At 57.3% G+C, this 15,757-nt stretch overlaps 1 protein-coding gene across 6 annotated transcripts in view; it reads left to right on the forward strand.

Annotated features, from left to right (window-relative positions):
* LOC132821789 (lysyl oxidase homolog 3B-like) overlaps nt 1-15,757 on the forward strand; it is a 215,545-nt gene that overhangs the window by 75,857 nt on the left and 123,931 nt on the right. For all 6 annotated transcript variants that reach the window (XM_060834621.1, XM_060834797.1, XM_060834977.1 and 3 more), the window contains 2 exons: nt 1,715-1,895; nt 9,387-9,541. In XM_060834621.1, coding sequence (XP_060690604.1) covers nt 1,715-1,895; nt 9,387-9,541 — 336 coding nt within the window. The remainder of the gene's footprint in view (nt 1-1,714; nt 1,896-9,386; nt 9,542-15,757) is intronic.

Here is a 15,757-nt window from a genome sequence, read left to right on the forward strand (position 1 = left end):
AACTCTACCCCTTAGTCTTGTAATCCCCCATCCTCGGGAAACAATAGCTACCATTAACTCTATCCTCAATGTTTTATAAATTCGATCAGGTCACCTCTCAACGTCCCACGCTCCCAGTGAAAAGGGTCCCAGTCCCAGTTTATTAATATCCTCCTGTAACAGGGTGACCAGAACTACACACACTCCTCACCAACATCCTCTACAAACTCAACATGATGTCCCGACTCCTATCCTCATCCATATGAGCAATGAGGGCAAGTGTGCTCAACACTTTCTTAACCACCCTGAGCAGCTGGGACACCACTCACAGGGAACTGTGTCCCTGAACCCTGCGGTCTCTCTGTTTGACAGTGTGTTGGAACAGGAGGAAGTGAGGGCCGGTGCTCAGAGTTTAGGGCTGGAAAATCACAGCCGATCAGGCAGCATCCGAGCAGCAGGAGAACCGGCGTTTCGGGCATTAGCCCTTCATCAGGAATAGTCAAAAGCTGCAGCTAACAAGAGCAGCAGAACTTTTCATCGTTTATACTATTCAAGGGACCAGAGAGCTGCAGTACTGTGCACAGGTCTGGGTCTGTTATCTAAGGGAGGGTATACCGGTGTCGGAGGCAGTCCAGGGAAGGCTCACTCAACTGGTACCGGGTAGGGAGGGACTGTCTAATGAGGATAGGTTGGGTTAGGGTCAGTCTGGAGTTTAGAAGGCTGAGAGGGGACCTTACTGAAACACACAGGGCTGTTAGAGGACGCAGCAGGAGAGATGGGGAAATGTTACCTGCCTTCCTGGGCAGAGTCCGGCATCAGAGAGCATCATCTCAGACAGAGATGAGGAGGAATTTCAATGAAGTTATTGAGCACAGAGAGCTGTCGCGGCTGGATCGTTCAGGATGTTCAGAGGGGAGAGAAGCAGATTGGTTATCGAGGGTTATGGGGAAAAGGCAGTTGAAGATTCTCAGATCCTCCATGATCCCGTTGAATAGTGGGGCAGGTTCGAAGGGCCGAATGGCCTCATCCTGCACCAGATTAAGATTAGATTAGATTACTTACAGTGTGGAAACAGGCCCTTCGGCCCAACAAGTCCACACTGACCCGCCAAAGCGGAACCCACCCAGCCCCATTCCCCTACACTTACCCCTACACTTAACACTACGGGCAATTTAGCTTGGCCAATCCACCTGACCTGCACATCGTTGGACTGTGGGAGGAAACCGGAGCACCCGGAGGAAACCCACACAGACACGGGGAGAACGTGCAAACTCCACACAGTCAGTCGCCTGAGGCGGGAATTGAACCCAGGTCTCTGGCGCTGTGAGGCAGCAGTGCTAACCACTGTGCCACCGTGTTGCCCCAAGATGTTAGTAAGAGCCAAGGTGGGTGCCCGATGTTGTTGCTATGGAGATGGATCAGGTGGTCAACCAGCCTTCATTTCTCACCCCCCCCACCCTCTGCTTCTCCTCCCTCACCCTCTTGCCCTCGTCACATCCTCTGCCAGTCTCTCCCCTCACCCTTCCCCCACCCCTCACCTGTGCCAGTCTCTCCCCTTCACCCTCATCCACTGCCTCTCCCCCTCTAACCCTCTGCCACCCTCCCCTGGCACCCTGTATCTGTCATTCTCTCCCCTCAATCTGTGCTGTTCCTGCCCGCAACATCGCCTACAGCTGGGGATCCTGTGAACTGCAGGTACATTGATGGTGTTTTCTCTCTCTCACTATGGTTTCAGCTGACTGTCCGACTGAAGGCTGGAGCAAGGATTGGAGAGGGTCGTGTGGAGATTCTCAAAGGCAGTGAGTGGGGCACCATCTGCGATGACCGCTGGAACGCTGTGTCTGCCAGTGTGGTCTGCCGGCAACTCGGCTTTGGGAGTGCCAAGGAGGCATTGACCGGGGCTCGAATGGGTAAAGGTAGGTCCCAGCTGGGGGCAGAGGTGAAGGACAGAGAGTTACTGGGGCAGGACAGGAGGTAATAGGAGAGAGGGAGAAATACCGGGAAGTGTTACGGTGCGGGGAATACCGGGGAGGGGTGTTACGGTGCGGGGAATACCGGGGAGGGGTGTTACGGTGCGGGGAATACCGGGGAGGGGTGTTACGGTGCGGGGAATACCGGGGAAGGGTGTTACGGTGCGGGGTATACCGGGGAAGGGTGTTACGGTGCGGGGAATACCGGGGAAGGGTGTTACGGTGCGGGGTATACCGGGGAGGGGTGTTACGGTGCGGGGTATACTGGGGAGGGGTGTTACGGTGTGGGGTATACCGGGGAGGGGTGTTACAGTGCGGGGTATACCGGGGAAGGGTGTTACAGTGCGGGGAATACCGGGGAGGGGTGTTACGGTGCAGGGTATACCGGGGAAGGGTGTTACAGTGCAGGGTATACCGGGGAGGGGTGTTACAGTGCGGGGTATACTGGGGAGGGGTGTTACGGTGTGGGGTATACCGGGGAAGGGTGTTACGGTGCGGGGAATACCGGGGAAGGGTGTTACGGTGTGGGGTATACCAGGGAGGGGTGTTACGGTGCGGGGAATACCGGGGAGGGGTGTTACAGTGCGGGGTATACCGGGGAGGGGTGTTACAGTGCGGGGTATACCGGGGAAGGGTGTTACGGTGTGGGGTATACCGGGGAAGGGTGTTACGGTGCGGGGTATACCGGGGAGGGGTGTTACAGTGCGGGGTATACCGGGGAAGGGTGTTACGGTGTGGGGAATACCGGGGAGGGGTGTTACAGTGCGGGGTATACCGGGGAGGGGTGTTACAGTGCGGGGTATACCGGGGAAGGGTGTTACGGTGTGGGGAATACCGGGGAGGGGTGTTACGGTGCGGGGTATACCGGGGAGGGGTGTTACAGTGTGGGGTATACCGGGGGAGGGGTGTTACGGTGTGGGGTATACCGGGGAAGGGTGTTACGGTGCGGGGTATACCGGGGAGGGGTGTTACAGTGCGGGGTATACCGGGGAAGGGTGTTACGGTGCAGGGTATACGGGGGAGGGGTGTTACAGTGCGGGGTATACCGGGGAGGGGTGTTACAGTGCGGGGTATACCGGGGAAGGGTGTTACGGTGCAGGGTATACCGGGGAAGGGTGTTACGGTGCGGGGTATACCGGGGAAGGGTGTTACGGTGCGGGGTATACCGGGGAAGGGTGTTACGGTGCAGGGTATACCGGGGAAGGGTGTTACGGTGCGGGGAATACCGGGGAGGGGTGTTACAGTGCAGGGTATATGGGGGAGGGGTGTTACGGTGCGGGGTATACCGGGGAGGGGTGTTACAGTGCGGGGTATACCGGGGAGGGGTGTTACGGTGTGGGGTATACCGGGGAGGGGTGTTACGGTGCGGGGTATACGGGGGAGGGGTGTTACGGTGTGGGGTATACCAGGGAGGGGTGTTACGGTGTGGGGTATACCGGGGAGGGGTGTTACAGTGCGGGGTATACGGGGGAGGGGTGTTACGGTGTGGGGTATACTGGGGAGGGGTGTTACAGTGCGGGGTATACCGGGGAGGGGTGTTACGGTGCGGGGTATACCGGGGAGGGGTGTTACAGTGCGGGGTATACCGGGGAGGGGTGTTACAGTGCGGGGTATACCGGGGAGGGGTGTTACAGTGCGGGGTATACGGGGGAGGGGTGTTACAGTGCAGGGTATACCGGGGAAGGGTGTTACAGTGCGGGGTATACCGGGGAGGGGTGTTACAGTGCGGGGTATACGGGGGAGGGGTGTTACAGTGCAGGGTATACCGGGGAGGGGTGTTACAGTGCGGGGTATACCGGGGAGGGGTGTTACGGTGCGGGGTATACCGGGGAGGGGTGTTACGGTGCGGGGAATACCGGGGAGGGGTGTTACAGTGCGGGGTATACCGGGGAAGGGTGTTACGGTGTGGGGTATACCGGGGAGGGGTGTTACAGTGCAGGGTATACTGGGGAGGGGTGTTACGGTGTGGGGTATACCGGGGAGGGGTGTTACAGTGCGGGGTATACGGGGGAGGGGTGTTACAGTGCGGGGTATACCGGGGAGGGGTGTTACAGTGCGGGGTATACTGGGGAGGGGTGTTACAGTGTGGGGTATACCGGGGAGGGGTGTTACAGTGCAGGGTATACTGGGGAGGGGTGTTACGGTGTGGGGTATACCGGGGAGGGGTGTTACAGTGCAGGGTATACTGGGGAGGGGTGTTACGGTGTGGGGTATACCGGGGAGGGGTGTTACAGTGCGGGGTATACGGGGGAGGGGTGTTACAGTGCAGGGTATACTGGGGAGGGGTGTTACAGAGCGGGGTTTACCGGGGAGAGGTGTTTAGTTGCGAGGTATACCAGGGAGTATTACGGTGCAGGGTATACCAGGGAGTGTTATGATGTGGGGTATACCAGGGAGTGTTGTGGTGCGGGGTATACTGGGGAGTGTAATGGTGCTGGGTATACCAGGGACAGTTATGGTGTGGGGTATACCAGGGAGTGTTATGGTGTGGGGTATACCAGGGAGTGTTGTGGTGCGGGGTATACCAGGGACTGTTATGGTGCAGGGTATACCAGGGAGTGTTACAGTGAGGGGTATATCGGAGAGTGTTACAGTGAGGGGTATATCGGAGAGTGTTACAGTGTGAGGTATATCGGAGAATGTTACAGTGTGGGGTATATCGGAGAGTATTACAGTGAGGGGTATATCGGAGAATGTTACAGTGTGGGGTATATCGGAGAGTGTTACAGTGTGGGGTATATCGGAGAATGTTACAGTGTGGGGTATATCGGAGAGTGTTACAGTGTGGGGTATATCGGAGAATGTTACAGTGTGGGGTATATCGGGGAGCGTTACAGTGAGGGGTATATCGGAGAGCGTTACAGTGTGGGGTATATCGGAGAGTGTTACAGTGTGGGGTATATCGGGGAGTGTTACAGTGAGGGGTATATCGGAGAGTGTTACAGTGTGGGGTATATCGGGGAGTGTTACAGTGAGGGGTATATCGGAGAGTGTTACAGTGTGGGGTATATCGGGGAGTGTTACAGTGAGGGGTATATCGGAGAGTGTTACAGTGAGGGGTATATCGGAGAGTGTTACAGTGTGAGGTATATCGGAGAATGTTACAGTGTGGGGTATATCGGAGAATGTTACAGTGTGGGGTATATCGGAGAGTGTTACAGTGAGGGGTATATCGGAGAGTGTTACAGTGAGGGGTATATCGGAGAGTGTTACAGTGTGGGGTATATCGGAGAGTGTTACAGTGAGGGGTATATCGGAGAGTGTTACAGTGTGGGGTATATCGGGGAGTGTTACAGTGTGGGGTATATCGGGGAGTGTTACAGTGTGGGGTATATCGGAGAGTGTTACAGTGTGGGGTATATCGGGGAGTGTTACAGTGAGGGGTATATCGGAGAGTGTTACAGTGAGGGGTGTTTTACAGTGAGGGGTGTGTTACAGTGAGGGGTGTGTTACAGTGAGGGGTGTGGGGTGAGGGGTGTGTTACAGTGAGGGGTGTGAGGTGTATTACAGTGAGGCGTGTGGGGTGAGGGTTGTGGGGTGTGTTACAGTGAGGGGTGTGTTCCAGTAAGGGGTGTGGGGTGTGTTACAGTGAGGGGTGAGGGTTGTGGGGTGTGTTACAGTGAGGGTTGTGGGGTGAGGGGTATGTTACAGTGAGGGGTGTGTTACAGTGTGGGGTGTGTTACAGTGAGGGGTGTGGGGTGAGAGGTAAGGGGTGAGGGTTGTGAGGTGTGTTACAGTGTGGGGTGTGTTACAGTGAGGGGTGAGGGGTGAGGGGTAAGGGGTGAGGGTTGTGGGGTGTGTTACAGTGAGGGGTGTGGAGTGTGGGGTGTGTTACAGTGAGGTGTGAGGGGTGTGGAGTGTGTTACAGTGAGGTGTGAGGGGTGTGGAGTGTGTTACAGTGAGGGGTGTGGGGTAAGGGTTGTGGGGTGTGTTACAGTGAGGCGTGTGTTACAGTGAGGGGTGTGGGATGTGTTACTGTGAGGGGTGAGGGGTGTGGGGTGTGTTACAGTGAGGGGTGTGGGGTGTGTTACAGTGAGGGGTGTGGGGTGAGGGTTGTGGAGTGTGTTACAGTGTGGGGGGTGGGGTGAGGGGTGTGTTACAGTGAGGGTTGTGGGGTGTGTTACAGTGAGGGGTGTGGGGTGTGTTACAGTGAAGGGTGTGTTACAGTGAGGGGTGTGGGGTGAGGGGTGTGTTACAGTGAGGGGTGTGGGGTGAGGGGTGTGTTACAGTGTGGGGTGTGTTACAGTGAGGGGTGTGGGGTGAGGGGTGTGTTACAGTGAGGGGTGTGGGGTGAGGGGTGTGTTACAGTGAGGGGTGTGGGGTGAAGGTTGTAGTGTGAGCATTGTGTGGTGTAGGGTGTGTTACAGTGAAGGGTGAGGGATGAGGGATGTGGAGTGTGTTACAGTGAAGGGTGTGTTACACTGTGGTGTGAGGGGTGTGAGGGGTGTGGGGTTAGGGTTGTGGGGTCGGGATGAGGGGCTTGGGGTGTGGGGTGTGTGGTGAGGGAGGGGGGTGTGGGCTGAGGAATAAGAGGTGTAGGTGAGGGGTGAGGGGTGAGGTGTGAGGGTTGACGGGTATCTGTTGATGGGATGAGAGGTTATGGTGTAGGGTGAGGGGTGTGGGGTTAGGGTTGTGGGGTCGGGGTGAGGGGCTTGGGGTGTGGGGTGTGTGGTGAGGGACGGGGGTGAGGGCTGAGGGATAGGAGGTGTAGGTGAGGGGTGAGGTGTGAGGGTTGAGGGGTCTATTTTGATGGGATGAGAGGTTATGGTGTCGGGTGAGAGGTGTGGGGTGTGTTATAGAGAGGGGTGTGAGGTTAGGGTTGCGGGGTGTGGGGCGAGAGTTGAGTAGTGTACGTTGTGGGATTAGAGGTTAGGGTGTAAGGTGTGGGGTGAGGGGTGTGGGGTGTGTTACAGTGAGGGGTGATGGGTGTAGATTGTGTTACAGTGAGGGTGAGGTGCGTGCGGTGAAGGGTTTTGGGTGTGGGGTGAGGGGTGTGGGGTGAGGGGTTTGGGGTGTGGGCTGGGGGTTGGGGATGAGGGGTGAGGGGTGTGGGGGTGGGATGAGGGGTGTGGGGTATGGGGTGAGGGGTTTGGGGTGTGGGCTGAGGGTTGGAGGATGAGGGGTGAGGGGTGTGGGGTGAGGGGTGTGGAATGTGGAGTGTGTGATGTGGGGTGTGGGATGAGGGGTGAGGGGTGTTGGGTGTGGGGTGAGGGGTGTTGGGTGTGGGGTGAGGGGTGTTGGGTGTGGGATGAGGGGTGTGGGATGAGGGGTGTGGGATGTGGGGTGAGGGGTGTGGGGTGAGGGGTCTGGGTTGAGGGGTGAGGGGTGAGGGGTCTGGGTTGAGGGGTGAGGTGTGAGGGGTGAGGGGTCTGGGTTGAGGGGTGAGGGGTGAGGGGTCTGGGTTGAGGGGTGAGGTGTGAGGGGTGAGGGGTGTGGGATGTGGGGTGAGGGGTGTGGGGTGAGGGGTCTGGGTTGAGGGGTGAGGGGTGTGGGGTGAGGGGTCTGGGTTGAGGGGTGAGGGGTGAGGGGTCTGGGTTGAGGGTTGAGGTGTGAGGGGTGAGGGGTCTGGATTGAGGGGTGAGGGGTCTGGATTGAGGGGTGAGGGGTGAGGGGTCTGGGTTGAGGGGTGAGGGGTGAGGGGTGAGGGGTCTGGGTTGAGGGGTGAGGTGTGAGGGGTGAGGGGTCTGGGTTGAGGGGTGAGACGTGAGGGGTGAGGGGTCTGGGTTGAGGGGTGAGGTGTGAGGGGTGAGGGGTCTGGGTTGAGGGTTGAGGTGTGAGGGGTGAGGGGTGAGGGGTCTGGGTTGAGGGGTGAGGGGTGAGGGGTCTGGGTTGAGGGTTGAGGGGTGAGGGGTGAGGGGTGAGGGGTGAGGGGTGAGGGGTCTGGGTTGAGGGTTGAGGGGTGAGGGGTGAGGGGTCTGGGTTGAGGGGTGAGGGGTGAGGGGTCTGGATTGAGGGGTGAGGGGTGAGGGGTGAGGGGTGGGCTCAGAATATCTGGTGGGTAGTAGATGAGAAGGAAAGTAATTTGTGGGGATGTGTTTGTGGAGCAGTTTGTGGTCCCACCCACAGGGGGACAGGCAGCTGTGGACGGAGTGGTGTAGAATGAGGCAGACTCGATTCGGGAACTGAAGGTGGAGGTATCCCTCGGGGGCTGTGACTATAATAGGGTGCACCTCGCAGTGTGAGAGCGAGAAGCTGGAGTCAGTCTTGTGGGAGGAACTGGCCAGTGTAGATTGGGAGGAGGGAGGGAGCAACAATGGCAGGGGTGTGTGGGAGTTATTCGGGGGGGGGGGACAGCAGAAATACATCCCAAAGAAGAGGAACCATAATCAGGGGAGGATGAGGCTGACAAGGGAAGTCAGGGACAGCATGCAGCATTTATTACGAGAGGGCTGGAATCCAAGAGCAGGGATGTCCTGCCGAGGCTGTACAAGTCCCTGGTCAGACCACATTTGGAACATTGTGAGCAGTTTGGGGCGCTGTACCTGAGGAAGGGTGTGCTGGCCTTGGAGGGGGTCAAGAGGAGAATTACAAGAATCATCTCAGAGATGAAGGCATTGTCGTATGAGCAGCGTTTGTGAACTCTGGGCCTGTACTCAATGGAGTGCAGAAAGATGGGGAAGGGAGGGAAGGGGGGTGAGGTGATATGATTAAAACATACATTCTGAATACATCACTGACTTTACACCCTCCATTACTTACACACTGAGAGACCTGGACAGAGTGTACAGGGAGAATATGCTTCCACTGGTAGGAGAGACTAGGACCTGAGGGCACAGCCTCAGGGTGAAGGGACGCCCCTTTCGAACGGAGGTGAGGAGGAATGTCTCCAGCCAGAGGGTGGGGGATCTGTGGAACTCATTCCCACAGAGGGCTGGGGAGGGTAAGTCATTGAGTGTGTTTACAACAGAGATGGATAGGGTCTTGATGAGTAAGGGGGTCAAGGGTTACCGGGAGAAGGCAGGAGAACAGGATTGAGAAACCCCAAGATCAATTGGGCAAGCAGACTCAGTGGGCCAAATGGCCTAATCATGTGCGTATATGTCACAGTGTTACAGTTTTATATTCATGTTTCCCCATTAATTGTTGTACTCCTGTCAGAGTCTTCCTTGGTTATGGATGTGTCTATGAAGTGGATTATTATTTAACTCCTTGAATTTCAGCATTCCTCATTGCTTCCTCATTGTGCTTTTGATGAACTCTGTATAGTGACCCTCATCCTACTGCCTTCTTCTCTCACTGCACATAATGTTTGCCTCTTTCCTCAACCTCAATTGTTCAAGTTCGATTTTTGTTCTTCTATAATATCCCACTGGTGTTTAGTTAGCGTTTTTCCCTTTGGAATGTCTTTTTCCTGCACTCTGTACTTGGGTCGGGGTGACAGTGAGTTGTGTTTGACTTGGCTGGGAGTGTGTCTCACTGATTGCTGTCGGTTTTCAGGAATGGGGCCGATCTATCTGAACGAGGTTCAGTGCACTGGGTTTGAGAAGTCGATATGGGATTGTGCAGCAAAGAATATCTCCCAGGACAACTGCCGTCATACTGAAGATGCGGCCGTGCGCTGCAATATTCCCTACATGGCTTTCGAAACTTCGGTCAGATCCTACTGTTCTTTGACCCATGTTGGATATTCATGTCTGAGTCTGAGGACATTTGTATGAGAGAGCGAGAGTGAGTGTGTGTGTGTGTGTGTGTGTGTGTGTATATGAGCATTGGTGTGACAGTATTAGGTGTGTGTGTAAGAGAGCATTTGTATGAGTGTGTGTCTCTGTGAGAGAGCATTTGTGTGCGTGTGTGAGAGAAAGCATTAGTATGAGTGAATATACCTGTGCGAGAGAGAGCATTTGTGTGTGAGAGAGAGAGTCTTAGTATGTGTGTGCCTGTGTGAAAGAGCATTAGGATGAGTGTGTGTCTGTGAGAGAGCATTAGGATGGGTGTGTGTGTCTGTGAGAGAGCATTAGGATGGGTGTGTGTGTGTGTCTGTGAGAGAGCATTAAGATGTGTGTGTGTCTGTGAGAGAGCATTAGGGTGAGTGTGTGTCTGTGAGAGAGCATTAGGATGAGTGTGTGTCTGTGAGAGAGCATTAGGGTGAGTGTGTGTCTGTGAGAGAGCATTAGGATGTGTGTGTGTGTGTCTGTGAGAGAGCATTAAGATGTGTGTGTGTCTGTGAGAGAGCATTAGGATGAGTGTGTGTCTGTGAGAGAGCATTATGATGTGTGTGTGTCTGTGAGAGAGCATTAAGATGAGTGTGTGTCTGTGAGAGAGCATTAGGGTGAGTGTGTGTGTCTGTGAGAGAGCATTATGATGTGTGTGTGTCTGTGAGAGACCATTAAGATGTGTGTGTGTCTGTGAGAGAGCATTAGGATGAGTGTGTGTCTGTGAGAGAGCATTAGGGTGAGTGTGTGTGTCTGTGAGAGAGCATTAGGATGAGTGTGTGTCTGTGAGAGAGCATTAGGATGAGTGTGTGTGTCTGTGAGAGAGCATTAGGATGAGTGTGTGATTTTGGTAGGATTAACAGCAAAATGGACTATTACTGAAATGGTAACAGGTTGCAGCACGGTGCTGTGCAGAGAGACCTGTGTGTCCTTGTGTATGAATCACAGAGGGTTGGTCTGCAGGTACAGTAGGTAATGAAGAAGGATAATGGAATTTTGTCCTTCATGACTGAAGGGATTGAGGTTAAAGACAGGGCGGTCATATTGCAGCTGGCTGGGGTGCACTGTTTCTGCATTCACCACAGCCACTTCCGCCCCCGGTGTTGCCATCGCCGCATCTACTTCCGCCCCCAGTGACATCACTCACCTGCACAACGACCATGCCGCATGCGTCTCCGCCCCACACCGATCCCCGCCCCCACACCTAACCCCGCCCCCTCACCTAACCCCGCCCCCACACCGATCCACGCCCCCTCACCTAATCCAGCCCCCACACCTAACCCCGCCCCCACACCGATCCACGCCCCCTCACCTAACCCCGCCCCCACACTGATCCACGCCCCCTCACCTAACCCCGCCCCCACACCGATCCACACCCCCTCACCTAAACCCGCCCCCACACCGATCCACGCCCCCTCACCTAACCCCGCCCCCTCACCTAACCCCGCCCCCACACCGATCCACGCCCCCTCACCTAACCCTGCCCCCACACCGATCCACGCCCCCTCACCTAACCCCGCCCCACAGCGATCCCCGCCCCCACACCGATCCACGCCCCCTCACCTAACCCCGCCCCCAAACCTAACCCCGCCCCCACACCGATCCACGCCCCCTCACCTAACCCCACCCCCACACCGATCCCCGCCCCCACACCTAACCCTGCCCCCACACCTAGCCCCGCCCCAATCCTAGCCCTGCCCCACACCTAACCCCGCCCCGCACCTAACCCCGCCCCACACCTAACCCCGCCCCACACTTAACCCTGCCCCACGCCTAACCCCACCCCATGCCTAACCCCACCCCCATGCCTAACCCCCCACGCTTAACCCCGCCCCCCACACCTAACCCCGCCCCAAACCTAGCCCCGCCCCGCACCTAGCCCCGCCCCGCACCTAACCCTGCCCCACACCTAGCCCCGCCCTGCACCTAACCCCGCCCCACACCTAACCCCGCCTCACACCTAAACCCGCCCCACACCTAACCCTATCCCACACCTAACCCCACCCCCATGCCTAACCCCGCTCCACACCTAACCCCACCCCACACCTAGCCCCGCCCCACACCTAGCCCCGCCCCCATGCCTAACCCCACCCCCATGCCTAACCCCCCACGCTTAACCCCGCCCCCACACCTAACCCCGCCCCACACTAGCCCCGCCCCACACTAACCCCGCCCCACATCTAACCCCGCCCCACACCTAACCCCGCCCCACACCTAACCCCGCCCCACACCTAGCCCCGCCCCGCACCTAGCCCCGCCCCGCACCTAACCCTGCCCCGCACCTAGCCCCGCCCTGCACCTAACCCCGCCCCACACCTAACCCCGCCCCACACCTAACCCCATCCCACACCTAACCCCACCCCCATGCCTAACCCCGCTCCACACCTAACCCCACCCCACACCTAGCCCCGCCCCACACCTAGCCCCGCCCCCATGTCTAACCCCGCCCCACACCTAACCCCGCCCCACACCTAACCCCACCCCACACCTAGCCCCGCCCCACACCTAACCCCACCCCACACCTAGCCCTGCCCCACACCTAACCCCGCCCCCACACCTAACCCCGCCCCACACCTAAACCCGCCCCACACCTAAACCCGCCCCACACCTAACCCCGCCCCACACCTAACCCCGCCCCACACCTAACCCAGCTCCACACTTAACCCCACCCCACACCTAACCCCGCCCCCACGCCTAACCCCACCCCACACCAATCCCCTCCTTCACACCTAACCCCACCCCCACATGTAACCCCACCCCAAACCTAACCCCGCCCCCACACCGATCCACGCCCCCTCACCTAACCCCGCCCCCACACCGATCCCCGCCCCCACACCTAACCCCGCCCCCACACCTAGCCCCGCCTCAAACCTAGCCCTGCCCCACGCCTAACCCCACCCCCACACCTAACCCCACCCCCACACCTAACCCCACCCCATGCCTAACCCCACCCCCACACCTAACCCCGCCCCCACACCTAACCCCGCCCCACACCTAACCCCGCCCCACACCTAACCCCGCCCCCACACCTAACCACGCCCCCACACCTAACCCCGCCCCCACACCTAACCCCACCCCCACACCTAACCCCACCCCCACTCCCAGCTCCAGCCTCACACCAGGTCCTAGCTCCCGACCTTGCCGGATCGTCACCATCCCTCCAGACCTCCCCCTCTCTGAGGATGAAAGATCAGTCCTCAGCAGGGGCCTCACCTTCGTTCCCCTACGCCCTCGGATTAATGAGCTCAACACGAGGCGAGATATTGAACAATTCTTCCGCCGCCTTCGCCTCCGTGCCTACTTTCACAACCAAGACTCCCGCCCACCCTCTGACGACCCCTTCTCCCGCCTCCAACTCACCCCATCCACCTGGACACCCCGTGCTGGCCTCTTACCTGCCCTCGATCTATTTATAGCCAACTGCCGCCGCAACATTAACCGACTCGACCTGTCCACCCCTCTCACCCACTCCAACCTCTCACCCTCAGAACGTGCAGCCCTCCACTCCCTCCGCTCCAACCCCAACCTCACCATCAAACCGGCAGACAAGGGAGGCGCGGTAGTAGTTTGGCGCACCGACCTTTATACCGCTGAAGCCAAACGCCAGCTCGCGGACGCCTCCTCTTATCGCCCCCTCGAACACAACCCCACCTCCCACCACCAAACCATCATCTCCCAGACCATCCATAACCTCATCACCTCAGGGGATCTCCCATCCACCGCCTCCAACCTCATCGTCCCACAACCCCGCACCGCCCGTTTCTACCTCCTGCCCAAAATCCACAAACCTGCCTGCCCCGGCCGACCCATTGTCTCAGCCTGCTCCTGCCCCACCGAACTCATCTCCGCGTACCTCGACACGGTTCTGTCCCCTTTAGTCCAAGAACTCCCCACCTACGTTCGGGACACCACCCACACCCTCCACCTCCTCCATGATTTTCGCTTCCCCGGTCCCCAACGCCTTATTTTCACTATGGACATCCAGTCCCTGTACACCTCCATCCCCCATCACGAAGGACTCAAAGCCCTCCACTTCTTCCTTTCCCACCGCACCAACCAGTACCCTTCCACTGACACCCTCCTTCGACTGACTGAACTGGTCCTCACTCTGAATAACTTCTCTTTCCAATCCTCCCACTTCCTCCAAACTAAAGGAGTTGCCATGGGCACCTGCATGGGCCCCAGCTAGGCCTGTCTCTTCGTAGGATATGTGGAACAGTCCATCTTCCGCAACTACACTGGCACCACCCCCCACCTTTTCCTCCGCTACATCGATGACTGTATCGGCGCTGCCTCGTGCTCCCACGAGGAGGTTGAACAGTTCATCTACTTTACCAACACCTTCCATCCCGACCTCAAATTCACCTGGACTGTCTCAGACTCCTCCCTCCCCTTCCTAGACCTTTCCATTTCTATCTTGGTCAACCGACTCAACACAGACATCTACTATAAACCGACTGACTCCCACAGCTACCTGGACTACACCTCCTCCCACCCTGCCCCCTGTAAAATCTCCATCCCATATTCCCAATTCCTTCGTCTCCGCCACATCTGCTCCCAGGAGGACCAGTTCCAACACCGCACAGCCCAGATGGCCTCCTTCTTCAAGGACCGCAGATTCCCCCCAGACGTGATCGACGATGCCCTCCACCGCATCTCCTCCACTTCCCGCTCCTCCGCCCTTGAGCCCCGCCCCCCCCCAACCGCCACCAGGACAGAACCCCACTGGTCCTCACCTACCACCCCACCAACCTCCGTATACATCGTATCATCCGCCGTCATTTCCGCCACCTCCAAACAGACCCCACCACCAGGGATATATTTCCCTCCCCTCCTCTATCAGCGTTCCGGAAAGACCACTCCCTTCGTGACTCCCTCGTCAGGTCCACACCCCCCACCAACCCAACCTCCACTCCCGGCACCTTCCCCTGCAACCGCATGAAATGTAAAACTTGCGCCCACACCTCCCCCCTCAACTCCCTCGAACGCCCCAAGGGATCCTTCCATATCCACCACAAATTCACCTGTACCTCCACACACATCATCTATTGCATCCGCTGCACCCGATGTGGCCTCCTCTACCTTGGGGAGACGGGCCGCCTACTTGCGGAACGTTTCAGAGAACACCTCTGGGACGCCCGGACCAACCAACCCAACCACCCCGTGGCTCAACACTTTAACTCCCCCTCCCACTCCACCGAGGACATGCAGGTCCTTGGGCTCCTCCATCGCCAGCCCATAACAACACGATGGTTGGAGGAAGAGCGCCCCATCTTCCGCCTGGGAACCCTCCAACCACAAGGGATGAACTCAGATTTCTCTAGCTTTCTCATTTCCCCTCCCCCCACCTTGTCTCAGTCCCAACCCTCGGACTCAGCACCGCCTTCTTGACCTGCAATCTTCTTCCCGACCTCTCCACCCCCACCCCCTCTGCGGCTTATCATCCTCACCTTAACCTCCTTCCACCTGTCATATTCCCAATGCCCCTCCCCCAAATCCCTCCTCCCTACCTTTTATCTTAGCACACCCTCCTCATTCCTGAAGAAGGGCTTATGCCTGAAATGTTGATTGTCCTGCTCCTTTGATGCTGCCTGCCCTTCTGCGCTTTTCCAGCAACACATGTTTAAGGCCACATCTGGAGTACTGTATGAGTGTTGAGAGAGCATTAGAATGTGTGTGTGATAGAGAGCATTAGTACGGATGTGTGTGTGAGAGAGAGACTGTGTGTTTGAGTGTGTGAGAGAGACTGTATGTTTAAGTGTGTGTATGTTTATGTATGTCAATTATGTGCACTTGTACTTGTGTGCATGAGAGTGTGTGTATGTATGTTTGAGGTGTGTGTGAGTGTGTGTATGTTTGAGGTGTGTGTGTATGTTTGAGGTGTGTGTGTATGTGCATTTGATGTGGGTGTGTGTGTGAGGTGGGCGTGTGTGTGTGTGAGGTGGGCGTGTGTGTGTGTGAGGTGGGCGTGTGTGTGTTTGAGGTGGGCGTGTGTTTGAGGTGTGTATGTGTTTGAGGTGTGTGTGTATATTTGAGGTGTGTGTGTTTGAGGTGTGTTTGTGTGTTTGGGGTGTGTGTGTGTTTGAGGTGGGCGTGTGTGTGTTTGAGGTGTGTGTGTGTTTGAGGTGGGCGGGTGTGTGTTTGAGGTGTGTGTGT

Source organism: Hemiscyllium ocellatum, chromosome 1 (genome assembly GCF_020745735.1).
Source record: "Hemiscyllium ocellatum isolate sHemOce1 chromosome 1, sHemOce1.pat.X.cur, whole genome shotgun sequence".
NCBI classification, from domain to species: Eukaryota; Metazoa; Chordata; class Chondrichthyes; order Orectolobiformes; family Hemiscylliidae; genus Hemiscyllium; species Hemiscyllium ocellatum.